This window comes from Spermophilus citellus, assembly GCF_964194105.1.
Source record: "Spermophilus citellus genome assembly, chromosome: 2".
Taxonomy (NCBI): Eukaryota; Metazoa; Chordata; class Mammalia; order Rodentia; family Sciuridae; genus Spermophilus; species Spermophilus citellus.
The window spans coordinates 256,614,839-256,633,248 of record NC_138183.1 but is presented as its reverse complement, the minus strand read 5'-3'; the positions used below and the strand labels follow the sequence as shown (position 1 = coordinate 256,633,248).

Genomic DNA, 18,410 nt, shown 5'->3' with positions numbered 1-18,410 from the left:
GGGGTTCGCATGATGACCCTTGACTCTTCCCTTGGAAAAGCCCACAGCCCTCTCCCACTTCACAGTACCTCTGCTTTGAGCAGTGGGTGCCTGACACTGTCCCAGCCCCCAGCTTCAGGGGGAGTCCCACCCTGTCCTTATGTGATTGGGGGGGACCAAGAGGTCCACACCTCTGAGGCCTTCCCTCCCCTCCAAACCCCCTGCCCTGTTCCTCCCCAATCATCCCCGCCCTTCCCTTCCCTCCCCTCCCCAGTAAAAAGGGGAAGAACTCAGAAAATAGTTTTAAATGCTTTATTGGGATTGCGAGCGATAACAAGTTAGAGACAAAACCCAAGCACTGGATTTTGCCAGAAATATTAGCATGTTAAAGGGGTCAAGTTGAGGCAAACACAGGGCCGCTGCATGATGGACCAACACAGGCGGCAAGGTGACACAGGTGTTCGTCGCGTGGGGGGTCTTCAGGTGATGGCAAAGGGAGGGACCCAAGAGGGGGTCCTGCTGAAGACAGTTGGGGGGGGGGATGTGGGGGAAGAGACAAGATGGAGGACCACACTAGGGCATGGGAGGCCAGATGGGTGCCCGGGTCAGGATGGCCAGCGACCCAGGGAGAGCCATACATTTGGGGACACAGAGGGCAGAGTGCAAGTACCCCAGGAGCACCCAGCCCAGCGAGGCAAAACATAACACTGTTTGTGGGTGGGTGTCCCACTGAATGGGCAGGGAATTTAGGGTGCCTCGCAGTGTTTTGGATCTCAGGCCAATCCGACTCTTCAATCAAAACAACTTTGCGCTTTGGTTTCTGTCCAATGTTCCAAATGGCCCATTCTCCAGGCACTTGCTGAGGGACCCTCTGTGCTGAGGTCGGGCTGGCATGGACCGCCCCCAGGGTCATGCCAGTCCTGTCGCTAGGGCCCAGAAGCCTCAGGCCCCTAGATTGCTAGTCGGACTGCTGTGCAGGGGGACTGCACTGGAGGCAGGAGTGGGGGTGAGGTAGGCCTCTAGCCGCCCGAGGTCCCTGCCACAGTCCTAGGCGCTGTGGGTGGCTGCCACAGCACTGCCAGACCCGCGGGCCTCAGGGCCCAAGCGACCCCATTGATGGCCAGCTCTCCTGCTCTGCGGGCTCAGAGCCTCCTGACCTCCCCTGCTCCCTGGCCTCACCCCACCCTGACCAAAGGAGATTCCACAGAGCTCTGGACCTCCTGTGGACAAGGTGGGGTGCTGAGGAGCGGGCATGGTGTCACAGAGGGAGGGGAGTGTTCCCCAAGTGTGCGGAGGGCGGCCACCTGCTCCCGCCTGGTGGAGCCCTTCTGCTTACACATCTGCAGCCCCTTCCCCCCCAGCCAGCCACAGGCCGGCCGGGGGCCCCATCCCTGTGGCCTCCGAGCACCCTCCTGACACCTGAGGAGACACTGCCCCAGCCCTCCTCCGCCCCTCAGGACCTCCGGGGACCAGCCACAGTCCCCGGGTGCCAGGCCGGGAAGCGGCCTTCTCATTTCCCCTCTGGCTTCTCCATGGGGCACAGTGGCCGGAACCCCATGAAGGCTCCACTCCCAACTCAACCCAAGCAAAAGGGACAGATTAAAAAAAAATCAAATCAAGGGTGATAAATGGCGGGGAGCAGGAGGTGTGGTGCCGGTGGTAGGGCTCCATACTTTGTCACTGCCCCCCTGTTATGGGGAAAGGGAGTAATTTAATTGATGAGCGCATGAAAAGCTAAGGAGGGACCAAAAAAAAAAGGAAAATATGCCCCAAGAAACAAAGGGGGGAAAAGATCAATTGACATGGAATTTGGGATCTAATTTCTCTTGGTAATTCTGCAAGTTCAACTGCTTTTCCTCCTGACATCCAGCCAAAACCCCCCGGGACCACTTCTTACCCCAGAGCTCCCCCCACCCAGCCCCCACTGCCCCCCACCCACCCCTCCAACCGCCAGACTTCCCACACTCCCCACATCAGGGCCAGTCTCCTGGGCATGCCGGGGGTCCCCCCAGGTCTCTCCAGATGCACGCCCAGGCCTGGCTACTCTGGGAACCTGACTGCTGACTTCCACATCTCCATCTGGCCAGATTTGTCCCTCACTCCGGCCAGGCTGACACACAAGGACAGGGCATGGACGTTGGTGGGGTCTGGGGACCATGATGGCTCACGCTGCAGCGGGGCCATGGGGACAGGCACCTCCCTCATGGGGAAAGATGGAACCGTTTGCCTGGGCCTGGGCCGCACCATCTCCCACCCTACAGTGCGCCCCAAGCAGATGTAATGCCCCACAACACTGGCCCGGAAAGCCGTGGGCAGGAAGGGAGCTCGGACCATGAAAACAGTTCAGAGAATTTGGGATGGACCTAGGCCTGATCTGTGCAAGGGGCGCTGTTGAGCAATTCTCACTGCTTCATCTAGTTTTGTGGGGGTGTGAGGGTGCGTGTGTGTGATTGAGTGTGTGTGTGAGTGTGTGTGTGAGTGTGAGTGAGGGTGTGTGTAAGGGTGTGTGTATGCAATGTGCTGAGGGTAGTGTTCAGTGGGTGTGGCTGGGGGCTGCTGTGTGCCTTCTGAGGCAGGGGATGAGATGTGAGATTTTGGGGGAGGGGGTTGTGCCAATTAAAATTTATTTGTGAGGTTTAGGTTTTCATGTTCCCTTCCCGGGCTGTGGTCTCACTGGGTCCCTCGCCCAGTTCCCTGGTGACCCATGATGGTAAGTAAGTTGAGTGAAGGATGAGCCTGGGAGTTGCTGTGGGAGATGGTGCAGCAGGGCCCCTTCCTTTCTCTGGATAGTTTAGGGACCCAAGTCCAAGCCAATTTGACTCAAGGTCCAAAGGGGAAGAGAAGGAAGGGGGGGGGGCGTGCCAAATTCCTTTATTTTGCCAATTGTTTCTAAGCCAATTAATTTTTTAGTATTTTTTCAGCCAATTGATTTTTTTTAGTAGTTTTTTAAAAAAAAAGGTAATTAGTGTTTCTTATGCTTCTGAACAAGTCAATTGAATTTTAAGTGGGGCTATATAGTGTGTGTGAGATAACAATTTAGGGTTAAATTTTCAACTTTTAGTTGTGGATGTATAATTTGGGGGAAGGGTCTCTGTGGAAGATGTTTAAAGCCCATTGGTTTTGTTTTTTGAAGGTGGTGTCATTCCCTCAGCCCGGTGGAGGGGGGCTGAGGAGTTGCCTGATGTGGGGAGGCGGGGCATGGGGGCTGGGTGGGAGAAACCCTAGGGCAGAAATGGAACAGAGAGATCTGAATGGTGGGACGTGATGGAAATGTCCCTGGTCAAGAGGAGGTCACAGAGCTGATGGTACACACTGCAGAATTATAACAATCTGGCTCACTTCTGATTGCTGGACATCTCCGAAGAGGCACCCCCGTGGGCCGGATCTTTGAAGGACATGGCGATCAGGGGACGGTGACGCTTGGCCTCTCTGAACGCTTCCAGCTCCTTGGCTAGCATGCGACCCCGGCGGGCACGCAGGAGGGCAGGCAGGCCTCTGCGCAGGCGTTGGGCGGACTGTCTCCAGGTGTCATATTGGAAAAACTTGCCCACGGGGTATCTGGGGAAGTTGTCCTGGGAAGGAAGGGGCTGGTGGTGGGTGTCAGCTCCAAACTCGGCTCCCCCTGACCTATCCATGCCCCTGCCCCACCCCTGTCCCTTGCACCCCTGTCCCTTGGCTAAAAAGTCCCAGCTGCTAAAACAAATACCTAACGTCCTGTCCCTGTCTCTGGGTAAGCAGAGGTGCCAGGCTCACCGGAAGCACGGTCGTAGAGGTAGACACGTCCCTCTCGGACTTGGCGGGGGTGGCACAGTAGGTCTCCAGGAGGGCCAGGTCACAGCTGCGAAAGCAGCACTCCTCGACGATGCCACGGCTGCGGCGGTTCACACGGCTTGCGGGCCTGCCTGGAAGACCCACAGGACAAAGAGTGGAGGTTAACACCCATCAGAACCCCCCCCCCCCCACAGAGAAGGCTCCAGAAAGAGGCAGCCACCCCTGTCCTCAGGCTAGGCCCGGACATTCCATCACCCTGCAGGGAGGGGGGAGAAAAGCCAGAGTCGGGCAGGAAGAAGAGCCCAGAAAGGAGAGAGAAAAGAGGCTGCTGCGGGACCAGCCCCTGGCCTCTGGTGCCTCCTGCCTCCTGTCTGAATCAGGCACAGCCCACGTGCAGGTGGTTTGAAAATGGGTGGGGTGTGAGCCCAGCGAGGGGCACGGCCCCATAGGGTGCACATGAGTGTGGCCCCAGGTCTCCGGGCTCTGGCCAGGCTTGGCCTCAGAGCCTGGAGTCCCCCAAGCGCTGAGACCAGGAGGATCGGGCAGGAGAGAACAAGACGGGAGGGGAGGAGTGAGGAGCCGCATAACCGCTCTCTTCTCGTCTCCCGTCTTCCCCCTCTCCCCCACGGCACTCAGGTCCGAGGCTCGCTGGGAGTACGGGGTCGCTGGGGACTTCACCTTGGAGCGCCAAAGGGCAGGTGTCATCTGTGGGGGTAGGGACAGCGAGCCCCATCTCGGGGACCCACGAGGGGCTCGGCCCAGCTCTCTGCTTAGGAAAGCCCAGTGCAGGGAAGCAACTCCCAGAGCAAGGACCAAGGCCCCCCGCAGTGCCACATCCTGCCCCCGAAGGAGGCAGGTGAGAGGGAGCGCAAGAGAGGGGCCAGGCAACAGGGGCTTCAAGGGTATCCAGCAGCAGCAGCGCCTTTCAGAGAGAAGCTTTGAAATGCAGGTACATTCTGTGAGCCCGTTTCACAAGTAGGTAAGTAGAGGCTGCAGAGGAAGAGACCACCTGGCCAGTGCCAGGGGTAGACAGGCAGTCCATGCTGGCAAGAGGAGTCACATTCCTGAGGCCCCTCCCCTCCAGCCCCACCCAAGTGTCCCCCAGTTCCCCAGGCTGGAAAATGAAGAGAGAGAAGCATGAGTGAGCAGTCGTCAAGGCAGGTGGGCACCCCACAGTGCGGCCCTAGAGCCCCGTGTTTTCCCTACTCCCAAGCTGAGTACAAACAGCCCTGCCCCCAGCCACGTTTGCTTAATTCCTATTGATTTGAAATCTGTCAGATTTGACATCTGATCATCCACCAGCACATGGGCCCCGATAAAATGGTGCAGGGAAAAAGGCAAGCGCCCCCATTCCCCGCCTGAGCCTGGACCCCCAGCCACCTCCCACAGTGGCTCAGTACCTGCTAGAGGGGGCCAGAGTCAGGGCGGGGCCCCTCCACCTCAGGCCAGGGGGGGGGGCTGTATCCCATGGTCTGATTAAGTGCCTGCTGTGGACACCCCTCACCCGCCCCACGCCTTCGAGCTACTTACTGAAGTAAAAGCCGCGGTCCCCACAGACAAACTGGAGGGTATCCACCAGCTCCCCGCCACACAGGGTCTCACTGGGGCGGTAAGCAGCAATGCAGCACGAGGCGAAGGCCAAGAAGGTGAGAAGCACCAGCATCGACTTCCCCATTGGGATCCCCATTGGTATCTGCGGGAGAAACCACAGTGAGCGCCAGCCACACCCAGGGTCCAGGCCCTGCCCCGCCAGAGGTGCCCCCCCCCCTTAAGCTGAAAGTCATTGAAATCCAAAAGCCCATCTTTCTTGATGCCATTATTTTAATTTCAAAAACAACACACATGCTTGAAGGGTTAGGCCGCCTGGAAAAGGGAGAGATTCTGGGAGCCACGCAAGCGCTCCACGGCTTTGAGTTGCAGGAAATGGCAGCAATTTTGTGTGGGGACCACCAGACCGTGGTCAGAATTGCAGGAGCTGAGCCACACCCACAGCCACAGGGGCTGTGCTGGACACTGGCCTCCCTCCTGGGACATCGTGGGGGTGGGGCCAACCCAAGGTCACGTCACCACGGCTCCCTTCCCAGGCCTGCCAAGATGGCAGATGGCTCCACCCCACTGTGGAGCATGTGCCTCCGAGAGGACTGACTGGTCCCTGTCTTCCCCACCCCCCAGCAGGACAGGGGGATCCAGGCGGACCATCCCTCCCTAGCCGCAGGCATGTCCTGCTGGGCTAGCCCCTCCTGCCCTCTCCCTTCCAGGCTGCACTAGCAAAGCTCAGGTCAAGGACCCAATGGTTAGAGCCACCATGCCGCCCACACTCAGAGCACTGCTCTCAGATCACACAGCCCAAATGCAGCCCGCCACGGGTGCCCCCAAACTCACGAGAAAGCCCAAAATCCCCTTTCCAGGTCTCTACTCACACCACCCAGTGCCAGGGACCCGAGTCCCTCCAGAACCATCAGAGCATCTCCCGACTGGAATACAAACTCCATGGAGGGAGCTGGAGGGAGCGGGTCAGGCCACTTGGGAGGCCAGACACCAGGACCCTCCAGGCCCAACCTGGAAGGGGCGGCTCATTGCAGGACACACCCCCTCCAAGCCCAAGGCTTTGAGGGCAAGGGTTACTGGTGGGAGGCTGGGAAAACACGCCAGCTGCCCTTGCCCCTGCGGAAGGTGGAGCCCTCCAGGCCGGCAGCCCCAGCCTTCCCTCCGCAGGTCCAGGGGTTTCTTGATGCAATAAATCATATGCAGGACGGAGCGGGAAATAAGAAACCATCTCTTTAAGCTCCCTGAGGAGCACTAGCCAGTTCTGCAGGAGGATCTAAAAGTCACCTTGCCCACCTCCTCCACAGGACCCCAGCCAGCCTCCCTCTACCGCCCCTTCTAAATTCTAGCAGCAAACAGTGGCTGGCCACTTGGCTGCAGTGAGTCCAGGGGCAGCTCCATCCTCCGCACACCCCTCCGCACACCCGACCACTCTAGATCCAGGTCCAGCCCAGGGTATCAGCAGAAAGCCAGGGACTGGCCAAGAGGTATGTGGAGGTGCTAGACAGGTGAGGGGCGCGGGGGGGGGGGGGGGAAGCCCAAAAGTTGTTGGAGGAGAGAAGCAGAGGGGAAGGAAGGAAGAGAAAGGAGCAGGTGAGGAGGCAGGGAAACAGGTGGGAGCGCAGGGCAGAGGCTGGGGAGAGGAGAGTATGTGAGAGCAGCAGGCCCGCTGCAGGGCCCAGGCCTGAGGCTGGGCAGTACCCTGGGCCGCCAAGCAGGCCGAGCAGGATGGCAGCAGGGCCTCTTCCACAGGCCTGTTACCTGCTTCTGGACAGGGCTCGCCGAAGCTGGAGGAGGAAGAGGAGGAGGCTGGAAGTCTCTCAGGAGAAGCTAATGTCCAGTTTGCAAGCTGGTCAGTGCCTCGGCTTTTATGTCTAAGTCGGCTCCGCCCAGCCCCGGCTCCACCCTATCCCACCCCCTCCCTGTTGACCACTCCCCCCGCCCCCTTTGCACCCGCCCCCTCCCTCCTTCCAGCCAGTCCCATCTCTCCTGCACCCCCCCCCCAACGCCAGCCCTGGTCCATCCCTCCTCAGAGTACCACGAGGGGGGCTCAGTCTGCACCCCCAGACCATTTCTGCACAGGGCAATGGGGGCGGGGGGCTCCTTTCCACCTCCTTGTATGGAAACTTCCATGCTGCCCAAGGGTAGGACAAGTTACCCCTCTCTGAGCAGTACACCCCTGTCCTTCTGAGATTCAAACCGGCCCCTCTCCCCAGATTCTCCACTGGAAATGTTGGGGGCAGAGATAGGGGGTGTCGGGAGAATCTTTTGCAAATGTGGCGCCTGGCATGACTGTTTTGCCAACTCGGCGCCCCTCCTGGCCCCACCCACCCAGTTTTCCTCTCAGTCTTGCTGGCACCAAGTCAACACTCCAGGGTGGGCTTCTGGGACGTTGCCCCCCTCCTCATTACCCAGCACCCTGAAGCAACAGGGTCCCGCACGGCACAAATAGCACATTTTCAGCAACCCCCTGGACCCACAGACCAACCAGGAAGTCGCCTGAGCAGACGGCTCACACCTCCCCGGCGCAGCCCGACGCCCCTTCCCCCTCCCCCACTCAGCAGCGCGACGGAGAGCGAACGGGACCCCCGCCCCACCTCGGTCCCTGGCGGGCCATTCCCCGCCGAACCCCGCGGGAGGAAGGGCCAGGCGTCCCGCGCCTGCCCTCCCGGCCGCGGCCCGCGCTTACCTGGAAGCCGCGAAGCTGCCGCCCACCTCCCTGCTGCTTTAGCGCAAGCCGAACAGCGGGCGAAGGCCCTCCTGCCGGACACTCCTCTGCCAGCGCCGCTCTGGCCGAGTCGCTGGGGCCGAATGTGCGACGGGGCAGAACGGGGGGATGGCTTTTTTTTGGGGGGGGGACTCTTCTGCTTCTTTAGGGAGGACGGGCTGTCTTCGGGCTGGGGCGGGCCAGATGTTGTACTTTCGGGGGGGAAAGGGTATCGGGAAATGAGGTCAGCTGTTGTACCAAGGATAGAGGGGGGCAGAGATAGTCAGAGAGACAGAGTGAACGTGAAAGGGGGGGGGCCAGAGAGAGGGCGAGAGGGAGAGAGGACAGCGAGAGGCGGGCAGGCTCGCAGCGGGAGAGAACAGCACGGAGAGAAACAGAAAGCGTATAATTAATCCACTTTGGTAGGCGAAGGCAGAGGGCGGGCTTGAGGGGGGAGGGAGTTGGAGGCAAGGATGGGGGGGGGCGGGAGGGAGCCCGGGAAAGGTGGCGGTGGGAGAGCGGGGCCGCGCCAGGCGCGGAGAGAGAGCGGGGCGGAGAAGCCAAGGGAAGAGCGCAACGTCGAGGGCCGGGGACGGTGCTGAATGGGGCGGAGAGGAGGCGTCACCCAGGCCGCGGGCGCCCAGCTCGGTATGGGCCGACGGAGCCCTCGGCCGTCGCAAGCCCGGGCCTCTGGGGGGGGGGCAGGCGGTGGCGGCGCCGGGGGCCGCTCGGGACGCAGCGCGGAAGGGGGAGCGGCCGGGCTGCGCGCCGGGGGAGGGCTGGGGGGGAGCGCGGGGGATGACAACGCCGGCGGCCTGCAAGCCGGACTGCCTGCGGGGGGGACCGCCTCCTCCGGCGAAGCGGGGACGGGGTGTTGAGGTAGATGGAGGAGGAGGCGGCGGGGAATCCGCAGGCCCGACGGAGCGCGGCCCCGCCGACGGCGCCCGGTACGGGAGTTAGCAGCGAGGCGACGGACGGCGTCGACGCGGGGCCGCCAGCCCGGATGGAGGCGCTGGCGGGCCGAGCGCGGGCGGGCGTGGGCCAGGAGGCGGGGGCGGCCGGAAGGGGGGGGCCGGGGGCCGGCCTGGCCTCACGCAGCTCCGCCGGAGAGCAGGCGAACTGCGGGCGCCAACGCCGGCTCTTATAGCCGCGCCACCCCGCGGCTCGGCGCCCGCTCGGGCCCCGCTGGCCAAGCGCCCGCGCCAATGGGCGCCCGCAGGGCCCTTGCCCCGCCCCGGGACCGCCCCCGCAACTCGAGCCACCGGAGGGAACGCGGGCTGGGGGCCCCGGCCCCGGGGGGCGACGGTTGGGGGGGTCGTGGGGTGCGAGGACGCGAAGCCGGGGTGGGGGGCTGGGAGCCGCAAAAATTGAACGAAATATCGAATCCCCGTTCGACAGAATTTGGGGCCTCATCCCTGGTTTCCGGGGTGCTAGGGCACCCTGCATTCGTGCGGAGCGGGCGCGGGACGCGCATCCCCGACCCTAGGTAGTGGGGGTCCCGGTGCCTTGTCAGGGTTCTACGTGGCGGGGCGTCCCGTCAGAGTCCCGGCGCAGGTGGCCCAGCTCTGGGTTTGGGGTCCCAGCTGGGAGATGCCAGGAGAGGGGAGAAACCCCAGGCTCGGGTGGGGCGCACAGTCGCCACCTGCCCAAGCAGGCAGAGCGGGCTCTGAAGCACCTCGAGTCGCAGCCGGATCCGGAGCGCCCCCCGGTGCCGCGGTGCCGCGCGGGAGCCCCGAGCAGCCAAGGCGGCTGCAAGGTGCGGGACACGGTGCAGGCCAGTTGGGCCCGGCCAAATCTGGGCCAGGCGTGGAACTTGTCTGCGGAGGCTGCGCCCGTCAGGAGAGAAAAAAGCAGGGCGGGAAAAGTAGCTCAAATCCTACCTGCATGACCGAGCTCACCGGGGTGCGTCTAAGCAGCTCGCCTTTGGGACCCACCCAAAATATCCGGATAATGGTTCCCCCGTCCTCAGTGCGTTGGACTTGCGTAGACTCGGGTTCGGCCCCAGGGGCCACCACGATAATTTGGGGGTCTGGGGAAACCATCTCCTGGAGAGTTTGGACGATGCAAGAAGGCATTGTGATTTTTGCCAAGTCAAAACCATTCACAAGCCCCTGCACTCCGCCCGCCCCCCGCAGCCCGCGCTGCCCGCGCCTCGCCGAGAGGAAGGGGCCGCGGGCGGCGGAAACCCGCGCGCCAGCTAGCCCCCTTGCTCCGCCATCAATCACTGCGCCCGCGCTCCGCGCGCGCCTCCCCAAGTCCTTGGCCCCGCGGCCTGGAGGCGCCGCGCCGCCCGGATGGGGAGCGCCTCTCCTCCGCATCCCACCGACCCAGCGCCCTGCCCACACCGGTTCGGGGGATCCACGACGCTTTCCAACAGTTGAGATCTTTCAACAAAAGTGGCGCCAGTTTCGGGGCGCTCAGCCCGAGGGATTGCGGCCGCTGAGCGGGAAGCACGCAGCGGGTTCCCGCGCCTCTCATCAGCCTGGGGCTGCCGCCGTAGACAAGCACCAGGAGGGGCAGCGGGTGCGGGTAGGAGAATGGCTGGGGCCGCAGAGCGGCGGGACCAGCACAGAGGGGAGCTCACCGCGAAGCTGGAGGCTGTGTCTGCGGGTGCACGAGGAGCCGAGGCAGCAGGCGGGCGAGCGTTCTGTGGCGAGCAGTGGACTCTGCTGAAGGTGAGCAAGACCCCGGGGGCAGTCCCCAATGTCCGGGGGCAACGCCCAGTCCGTTGGAAGACCCGGGGACAATGCCCAAATTTGGGGGAAACTGGGGGCAATGCCCAGTCGTTTTCCTGGACGCGGGAGAAGCACTGCCCACGTCCTGGAGGTCGCACGGCCGTCCTAAGTGTGTTTGCGGCACACACAGAGAAATTTCCAAACCCCGAAGTTGCTCTGGGGATTCCGTAGGAGCCGAGAAGAGGCCAGAAACCAGTGCCCACTGCTTGAAGGATTGAGGAAGCCTAGGGCGACTGGCGGGGCCGGGAACAATGCCCAAATTTCGGGGATCGGAAATCAGAGCTCTGTCTTATTTGCAGCCCAGAGAATGAGTGTCCTGAAGCAGAGGAACCCAGAGGAGACTCATTAGTGGGGGGAACCATGATTAATGGCTAAATTTGAGACTCAAAAAAAAAAAAAAAAGCGTCCAAGTTTGGGGAGTGAAGGAAATTCCTCCATGCAATGGGGGTCGTAGTGATCCGAGTCTGAAATGGGGGAACTCAGCATTTTAGCAACTAGAGGACCCACGAAATCCCAGATCAATAGAAGGGGGCGAGGTTTTTTTGGTTGAATCGAATAACTTTCTCTACATGAAATTTGGGGGAATCTAAGAGGCACATTGCCTAAGATTTTAGGGATGAAAAACAGATGCATTTTGGGGATCTGGGCAAATTCTTAATGGGTCAGAGGAAAAAGCTGGGATTAATGTCCACGTTTCAAGAATGCAGGTCAGTGGCCTGGATACTCACAGCACTATAACCTTCCTAATTACTGTGGCTTTGTGGAAAATCCTCAAAGTTCTTTGACCACTTGGGAAACATTTTCTAAATTCTGGGGAACCCGGGTTGTAAGCAGTATATTTGAGAAATGCAGAGAATCAATGTCATTTTATATTTTAATTTGCAAAATAGACTTTACTTAGTTTATTTTTGTTGAACAAGGTGGGGGAAGGCTATGTTTTCCTGGACCATGTTTGCATTTGGGGAGCCCCAGTAAAATAGTCCAAATGTGGGGATCCATGGAAATTACCCATTGGAAACTATCTAGATTCTGATAATTTGGTTACCTGATATCTAAATTTCAGGTAACCAAGTTAGTAGTTAGAAAACTTATACAACACAGACCTAAATTCTAGGATTTGTGGGACCAGGGATATTTTCTGGTGTGCTTTGGGGGCCCATGGAACATTGCTTAAACTTAGGGGGACTCAGGGCATGGGGCATAAAGTTCATTAAAATTTAATAAAATCTCAGTTGTTCTGTGAAGGTAAAAAAAACTCAATTTGTTTTAAGTACTTCAATTTGGAGATCTTTGGAAAATAATTTTTCAATCCAATAATTCATGGAAGTTGCTCAGGATCCTTGGACGACTTGGGGGTCAATATCTGATTTGAGGAACACGGATTAAGAAATTCTAAATTATAGAGCCTGGAGAATTGATGTCCAAAACTTGTGATCTGTAGGCAGTGTGCAGTGCGTTTGCTGAAAATATTGCTTAAATATGGATACTTTTCAGCCGGGAGATCTATACCTTCCTGTAACTCAAGGATAATACTGAGTGTGTTTGGGGGCTGGGGGGCATCACCTAATATTTGAGGGAGCTCAGAATGTGCAAACAAGAGGAAAATGGTCCATTGTCACCCTGGGATTTGGGATTGGTATTGGAGTTTTAGAAAACCCGATTCCTGTCAGTAAACAAGGAGGACCCAGGGAGTTTTTTTAATATTTAAAATGTTGTGGATGCAGAGAGAAAGCTCAAAATGTTTGGGGAAACGGGAACATTCAAGAATGCCTGGAAGAACAAGAAATAGGCTCTGCTCAAGGTTGATTTTATACACATTGTGACCACAATACGTGGGCCTCCACGTATTTGGGATTTGGGAGAGGGTAGAAGACCCTCTTTCACACTTGATCACATCTTAGGTAATCATTCAGCCTGTTTTTTGGTGCCTGGGTCACAGTGGCTACATTGCAAAGAATCTGATTAGTGGCCAGGAAGCTTGTATAGCCTTGGAAATGAAGGTCCCAAATCCTTGTGGCCCATGGTGGTGGTGGTGGTGGTGTGTGGGAGGACGCTGCTCAATGAGTCTGGGGGATTATTGGTGAAAGCGTTTTTTAATTTTATGGAGTTCGAGGGATTATTGGTGAAAGCGTTATTTAATTTTATGGAGATCAGGAAATCAGAATTAGATTATTCAGAAGGGGCTTTGGGCATGATGCCTAAACTTGGGAGAAGGCATAGGAAACAATGTTCAATCTTTGAGGGGTTTAGGAAAATTGCTCAGAGGGTTGAGTAGACCTGAGATTCCACGTGTAAAATTTAGGGGAAAAGGTTGGGGACAAAAGATTGTAGAATTTGGTGGATAGTGTTCCAGACGGTAGTGAATCAGGAATAGGGCTGAAATACAGGGAAGTCAGAACAGTCAATTTAGGAAACCCTAAAATTAATATTTCAAAATTTAGGGACACGGAAACATTCTACTTGTTTTGGGAGAATGCTGTCCACATCCTGGAGGGCCAGGAGATTTTGTCAGCATTACCACAGGACCAAGGGGTTCCAGTTAAAATTTGGGGGATCCGGGTTGCTCTAGGATCTTGGGGCGGGTGTATGTAAAATTGTTAAGAACCTCAGAGAAAACAAATTTTGGGGCTTCAACCAGGTAGTGTACCTCTGAGGAAGCCAGCAGGGTCTTTTTTTTTTTAATGTTTGGAAATTAAAGTTCAAAAAATTATTGTGAGCTGTGAAAACGCTGAATCTACAGGCCCCGGGGAGCAATGTTTAAATTTGGAGGATCCCAGAAAAAGTAATGGTGGAGTTCGGGGAAAGCAGGGAAATTGTTCCGAGCATTGGGACCTTGGAGATCTGAGGCTGCATCTGAGAAGCCAAGCTGCGGCGCGGGAAGGAGCGCGGCCCGACCCACCGCGCCCAGGGACGCGCGCGCGGAGCAGTGGCGCCCTCCCGGGGGGACGCGAGCGCCGGCCGCACCGCGGCGGCTCGGAAACCCGGGCGCGGGTGGCGCGTGCAGGTAGCCCTGGGCGCCCTGGAACGCACGGCCGAGGGAATGAGCTTTTCGTTCTTTTCGCTTCTCGTCACGGAGAGGGCTTCCGTGGCGCCTGATCTGAGCCCGAGACTGTGTGAAACGGAGAACCTCGAGGGCTGCGGACGAGCGGCCGGGGCGCGGCTCCCCGCGTGCTCCCAGGGCTCCCGGCTCCCGGCTCGGCCGCCGCGGAGGAGGCCTGCAGGCTCCCCGCCACCACTGCGCCCCACGCGCTTCCGTGCTGCGAGCCTAGGCGAAGCCGCGGCCCGGCCGCCGCGGGGGCAGGCTCGTCCCTGGCTCGGCTTGGGGGCTCGGAGCACCCCAGGCGTTCACCCCCCTCCTGCCCCGGCGCTCCGCGCGCGCCGTTCGGCCTTCGCCAGCCCCCAAACAAGGGCGAAACCAGCTTTGTTTGGGCAAGGAGAGAGGAGAACGGGGAAGCAAAGGAGAAAATGGGGGGAAGAGCAGGGGGGCGCAGAACTGTACGGTGGCTGGGAGAGCTAGAGCTCTCCTTTCGTTTTCTCAAAGAGAATTTTCACAAGCCTCTCACCCCGGCTGGGAAGAGTCCAGCTCCTTACAGACAAATATTGAACCCACACGCAGGTACATGGTGCTGCTGGGAACAAGGCCACCCCCTCAGCACTGGGCCATGTTGGAAGTGAGGGGCAGAGACCCTAGCAGGGCCTGTTGGTGGGGGTGCCAGAGTGGGTGCACTGCTGGGGCAGTAGGATGTAGGAATCCTGGGTGCCAGAACAGCAGGTATTTCTTCTCCCTACTGTCACCCTGCTGAAAGACCCCGGGATAGAGAGGGGGGCATCCCAAAGCCTGACACTCGGGGGAGGCAGGGGTTAATGACACCGGACTGGTGTGGGGACCCAGGCAGGGCCTAGGCATCTTCACATAAACTTGGCAAGACAGGGAGGCCCCCACCCCCAAGAAAGGCAGCCCATTTCCACGCAGAGCACGAGGCACGTGGGGAATGTTCTCCTTTCAGATTCCAGTCCACATCAATCACCCCTGTGTCCCATTCCAGGAACATCTGGCCTGTCTCCCCCCACCCACCACTGCCCCCCTTCCCCTTCCCACCAGCCTCCTGCTGTCTCCCGTCCCAGGCCTTCTGGCCTGTCACGGGTGTGCCTATAGACAGGAGGCAGCCTCCAGCCGAGCATGCCCGGTGCTGCATGCGGGAGAGTTCCCCACTCTAGACAGACTTGTAAATTTGGGGATGGGAAGCATTTTTTAAAAAGTCTCTTTGCACTCCCCAATCCCTGCAAGACCGGACTGGATTTCAAATCCTTGCTGAGGGTCTCTATTAAGGACCAACCCAGGGCTCCCTTTGGCTCCGCTAGGGGCTTTCCACCATTCCTCAGGCCTGCTTCCCAAGTTGGGAATAGGCAGGGCTCTGGGGTGAACCTCCATTTCAGAGGTGGGCTTTCCTCCTTGGGGGGATGCTTGGGGGACAGTCACATCAGTGGTGCATTTGGAGATCCACCCTCTGCTTTCTGCCCTGGCAGAAGTGCCTGTCGGAGGAGCCACCCACCGCACTCAAACGCGCAGCTCGGACTCTTCAGAGGTAGGAAGGAAGCTGAGGTCACCTTGGGATGCCCACTGCAGAGTCACCAGGGCCCTGGGGCCATGCCAGGCCAGAGGGGGGCACACATGTTCTCCCTCCCCCACGGGACTGCTCCGAGAGCCTCCGCCTAGCCTTATTTAGTCAAAAGTGTGGTTGAAGGGACAGGCGGGAGGCCGGGTCACCCTGAAGCTCAAAAAGATCGTCAGCCCTGCCCCCAGCTAGGACAGCGACTGGGTTCTCCCCTACAGCCCTCTCCTTGCCCCTACTTCCGGCTCCCCAAGGTAGGAAGGGTCCTACCAGCAGCCTGAATATCCTGGTGCCAGAAGAGTGTGGCCAGCAGTAACTTCAGCCCCCAGAGGCACCCCCACCTGCGACTACTCAGGCACCAAAGCAGGGCTGGTCTCCTGGGCTCACAGATTCGACTCAGCCCACCAAGCCTGAGCCCGGCTGGTGTCCTCTGCCTGCGGCTCCACTGGCTCGGTGCTGCCAGGCCCCGAGCTCCTGCCGGCCTGCTGTGGGCCTTTCTCACTCCCCAGTTTCTTCCCGGCTCAAGCTCTGAGGTGCCTGCTCCCCTTCGCCCTGGGACCAAGCCCAGCTTTTTACAAACCCAGCTCGGATCTCAAGGGTCCCCTGAGCGCCCTCCCTCGTCCCTGCAGGGCGCAGGCACAGGGGGCACAGGCGCAGACCTTCTGCTCTAAGAGGACGCAGCCGGTGTCATCCCTGCCAGCCTGGCCCAGGGACCCAAGGACCCAGGTGTCACCCCCGCCAGCCTGGCCCAGGGACCCAGGCCCACCGGAACCATCAACTCCTGGGACCAACCACCCAGCAGCTCATCTACAGGACAAAAGCTGAAGCCCCAGTAGGGTAGGTCTGGGTCTGTGTGGGGTGGCCAGGGCTGGGGCTGCCAGGGAGGGAGCAGTGCTCTGGGGAAGGACCTGCTACACCACTTCGTGACTCTTTCATGTAGTGTCTGAACTAAAAAGATACCTTTAAAAGAACATTCTTGGCTTCTCTCTGAGATGGGCAAAGTGGCCTGGAAGGGGTCACTGGCTGGGTCCCTCCCTGCAGGCTCTGGAAGGAGGCCTGTGTCCCTTGCCAGTCAGGCACCAGGACACAGACCCTTGTGCCCCCCACCTCCAATGGTGCCCAGGACCCAGGCCCTCCCCCCCCCCACCCCCAGTACCTGAACAATGAAGTGGTGGCCACCACCCAGCTTGCTCCGGCAGAGTCAGAGGCGGCTCTGGCCCCAGGCTGTTTCTAGCCACCCGTCCCCCAGCCCCCACTCACTCACAGGAAGCCCTGCTGGCCTCCAGAACACAATGGAATCATGACACTGCCACTTGTAAGGCCCCTCACGGTGCTCAGAATGCCTCTGGTCATTGTCTCATTTGCTGTTCACCATGCAGCCAGGAGGCTGGAAGCAGACTTTGTCCAGTGGGTAGAGAGAGGTCAAGCCACTGCTGGTGGCCCTACAGCCTGGAAGCTCCAAGAGGCAGAACACCAGCCTCACCCCCCCCCCCCAGCTTCCCTTGGCTCTCTCAGTGTCTCCCAGCTGGAGATTTTTTTCTTTTTCCCCTTCGGTTTTCTTCCCCCCCTTCTCAAATCTGGGCTCACTTGGAACCCTGCCTGCCCCTGTGCTGCCTGCCTTCTCCCTCTGACTCCTGCCCACTTTTGCCATTCTCCTCTCAGGAGTCTCCAAGGACCTCCGTGCTGCAGAGACTGCGGGGAACCTGCTTTGCCCACACCTGAGCTCCCAAGGCAGAGAGGCACCTGGAGCCTACCACCACCTGACTTCCAGACACCAGCAGTGTGACTTTGAATGGACCTTCCAACTTTGACTGACTGTGAAATGGGGGGATTCACATCTGTGCCTGGGGGTGCAGCTCTTCAAGGGGACCCCTGATGTAAGGAGAGCTGTACCAGTGGACGCCTCTGCCCTACCCAAGATGCCAGCACACTTACCTCTTAGGGGCTGGTGCTGGCAGCTGGCTGGCTTCAGTTCTGGGAGCGAGGAGATCTCCTGGACCAGAGGCCACAGCAGCTCACCTCTGGACTGGGCTCTCTGGCTGCCCTGACCTGCTGGGGCTCAGGCTGAGGGGTAGGCTGAGCAGGGGGCACAGCCGGAGGAGATGCCGGTTCCTGGGGCTGGGGACTGGGATCCTGGGGCTGGGGACTGGGATCCGCCGCCCCCTTCACGAGCTCAGTGGTGATTATTCGGCCCCTAGAGAAAAGCAAAATGATATTTTTGAGATGACTTTTCCCCCCAAGTGCTAGGTAGTGAACCCAGTTATGCTGTACCTCTGAGCTATACCCCAGCTCTTTTTACTATTTATATTTGCAAATCTTTCTCTAGCCAGAGCATGGGGCCCCTTCTTCTGCCCTGGCTGCTGTAGGGTGGGGGGTTGCTGAGGGTCACCTTGTGAGGGTTTGATTACTGTCTCTCCCTCCTGTCCCTTTGGCTGTCTATCTCCCCCTTTTCAAAGCACAAGGGAGGGAGAAGGTGGCAAGAGGAAACTTTGCCAAGTCTGTCAACTGTGATGGAAAAGCAGGAGACCCCCCTACTGGGTGGGCAGCCCAGTTCCTGGCTGTGGGTAGGCTTCTGCCTGGGCACTGGCTGGGGGTTGCACACAGAGGATCTGCCTTGAGAGGCCACAACACAGAACGTGAAGGTCTCCCCTCCACTTCCCACACAACCACTTGAATGGAAGTGAAGACCCCCACCCCATGAGGGGGCAAAAATGGAAGGACAAAGGCTCTGCATTTGAAGGGCCACTAGGGGAGGGGAAGGGGACTTCTGGGAAGGTGGGGGGGCATGGTGGGGGAGGTCTGGGCTTCTCTGGGGAAATGGACCCCTTCCCATAAACACCACACTGGGTGGGTTGAGTTTCCTGGGATCCAGCACACAGGGGCAAGACTTCACACACGAACATGCCCCGCACTGACTCTGGACAGGGGAGGCTGAGGGCGGCCGGGGAGCTGGACATGCCACCAGGGTAAAAGCAGCTTTCCTTTTTAAAACCCTTTTTGGGGAGATAGAGGGCATTGTCCTTTCAGGGTCTTTCTCACTCCAAGTTCTCGGTGGTGGTT

The 18,410-nt window shown here is 59.1% G+C and overlaps 1 protein-coding gene and 1 long non-coding RNA gene across 5 annotated transcripts; one reads left to right on the top strand and one right to left on the bottom strand.

Annotated features, from left to right (window-relative positions):
* Window positions 1-277: 277 nt before the first annotated feature.
* Window positions 278-10,699, bottom strand: IGF2 (insulin like growth factor 2). 4 transcript variants are annotated; one of them, XM_081260972.1, is made up of 4 exons: window positions 10,587-10,699; window positions 5,281-5,443; window positions 3,733-3,890; window positions 278-3,551 (listed from the first exon to the last, which is right to left on the bottom strand). In XM_081260972.1, the coding sequence occupies exons 2-4, from the start codon at window positions 5,435-5,437 to the stop codon at window positions 3,315-3,317; spliced, it is 552 nt and encodes a 183-aa protein (XP_081117098.1). In that variant the 5' UTR covers window positions 5,438-5,443; window positions 10,587-10,699; the 3' UTR covers window positions 278-3,314. The 4 variants fall into 4 exon arrangements, with proteins under 4 accessions (XP_081117098.1, XP_081117095.1, XP_081117096.1 ...); XM_081260969.1 differs by lacking the exon at window positions 10,587-10,699 and adding an exon at window positions 9,883-10,059; XM_081260970.1 differs by lacking the exon at window positions 10,587-10,699 and adding an exon at window positions 9,883-10,059 and having other exon boundaries at window positions 3,733-3,881.
* On the top strand, window positions 7,988-17,290 carry LOC308630662. Its single transcript, XR_014017992.1, has 4 exons — window positions 7,988-8,424; window positions 15,265-15,323; window positions 15,980-16,187; window positions 17,013-17,290. It is a non-coding gene; the product is annotated as an uncharacterized lncRNA (long non-coding RNA).
* The last annotated feature ends 1,120 nt before the right edge of the window (window positions 17,291-18,410 follow it).

Bases quoted from the DNA above. Each gene is read 5' to 3' on its own strand.
- IGF2 (XM_081260969.1), bottom strand. From the start codon at position 10,044: ATGGTTTCCCCAGACCCCCAAATTATCGTGGTGGCCCCTGGGGCCGAA. The intron at 5,444-9,882 runs GTAGGATTTGAG...TTTCTCCCGCAG, and splicing joins CGGTGAGCTCGGTCATGCAG to ATACCAATGGGGATCCCAAT. The intron at 3,891-5,280 runs GTAAGTAGCTCG...TTTGTCCTGTGG, and splicing joins GGACCGCGGCTTTTACTTCA to GTCTTCCAGGCAGGCCCGCA.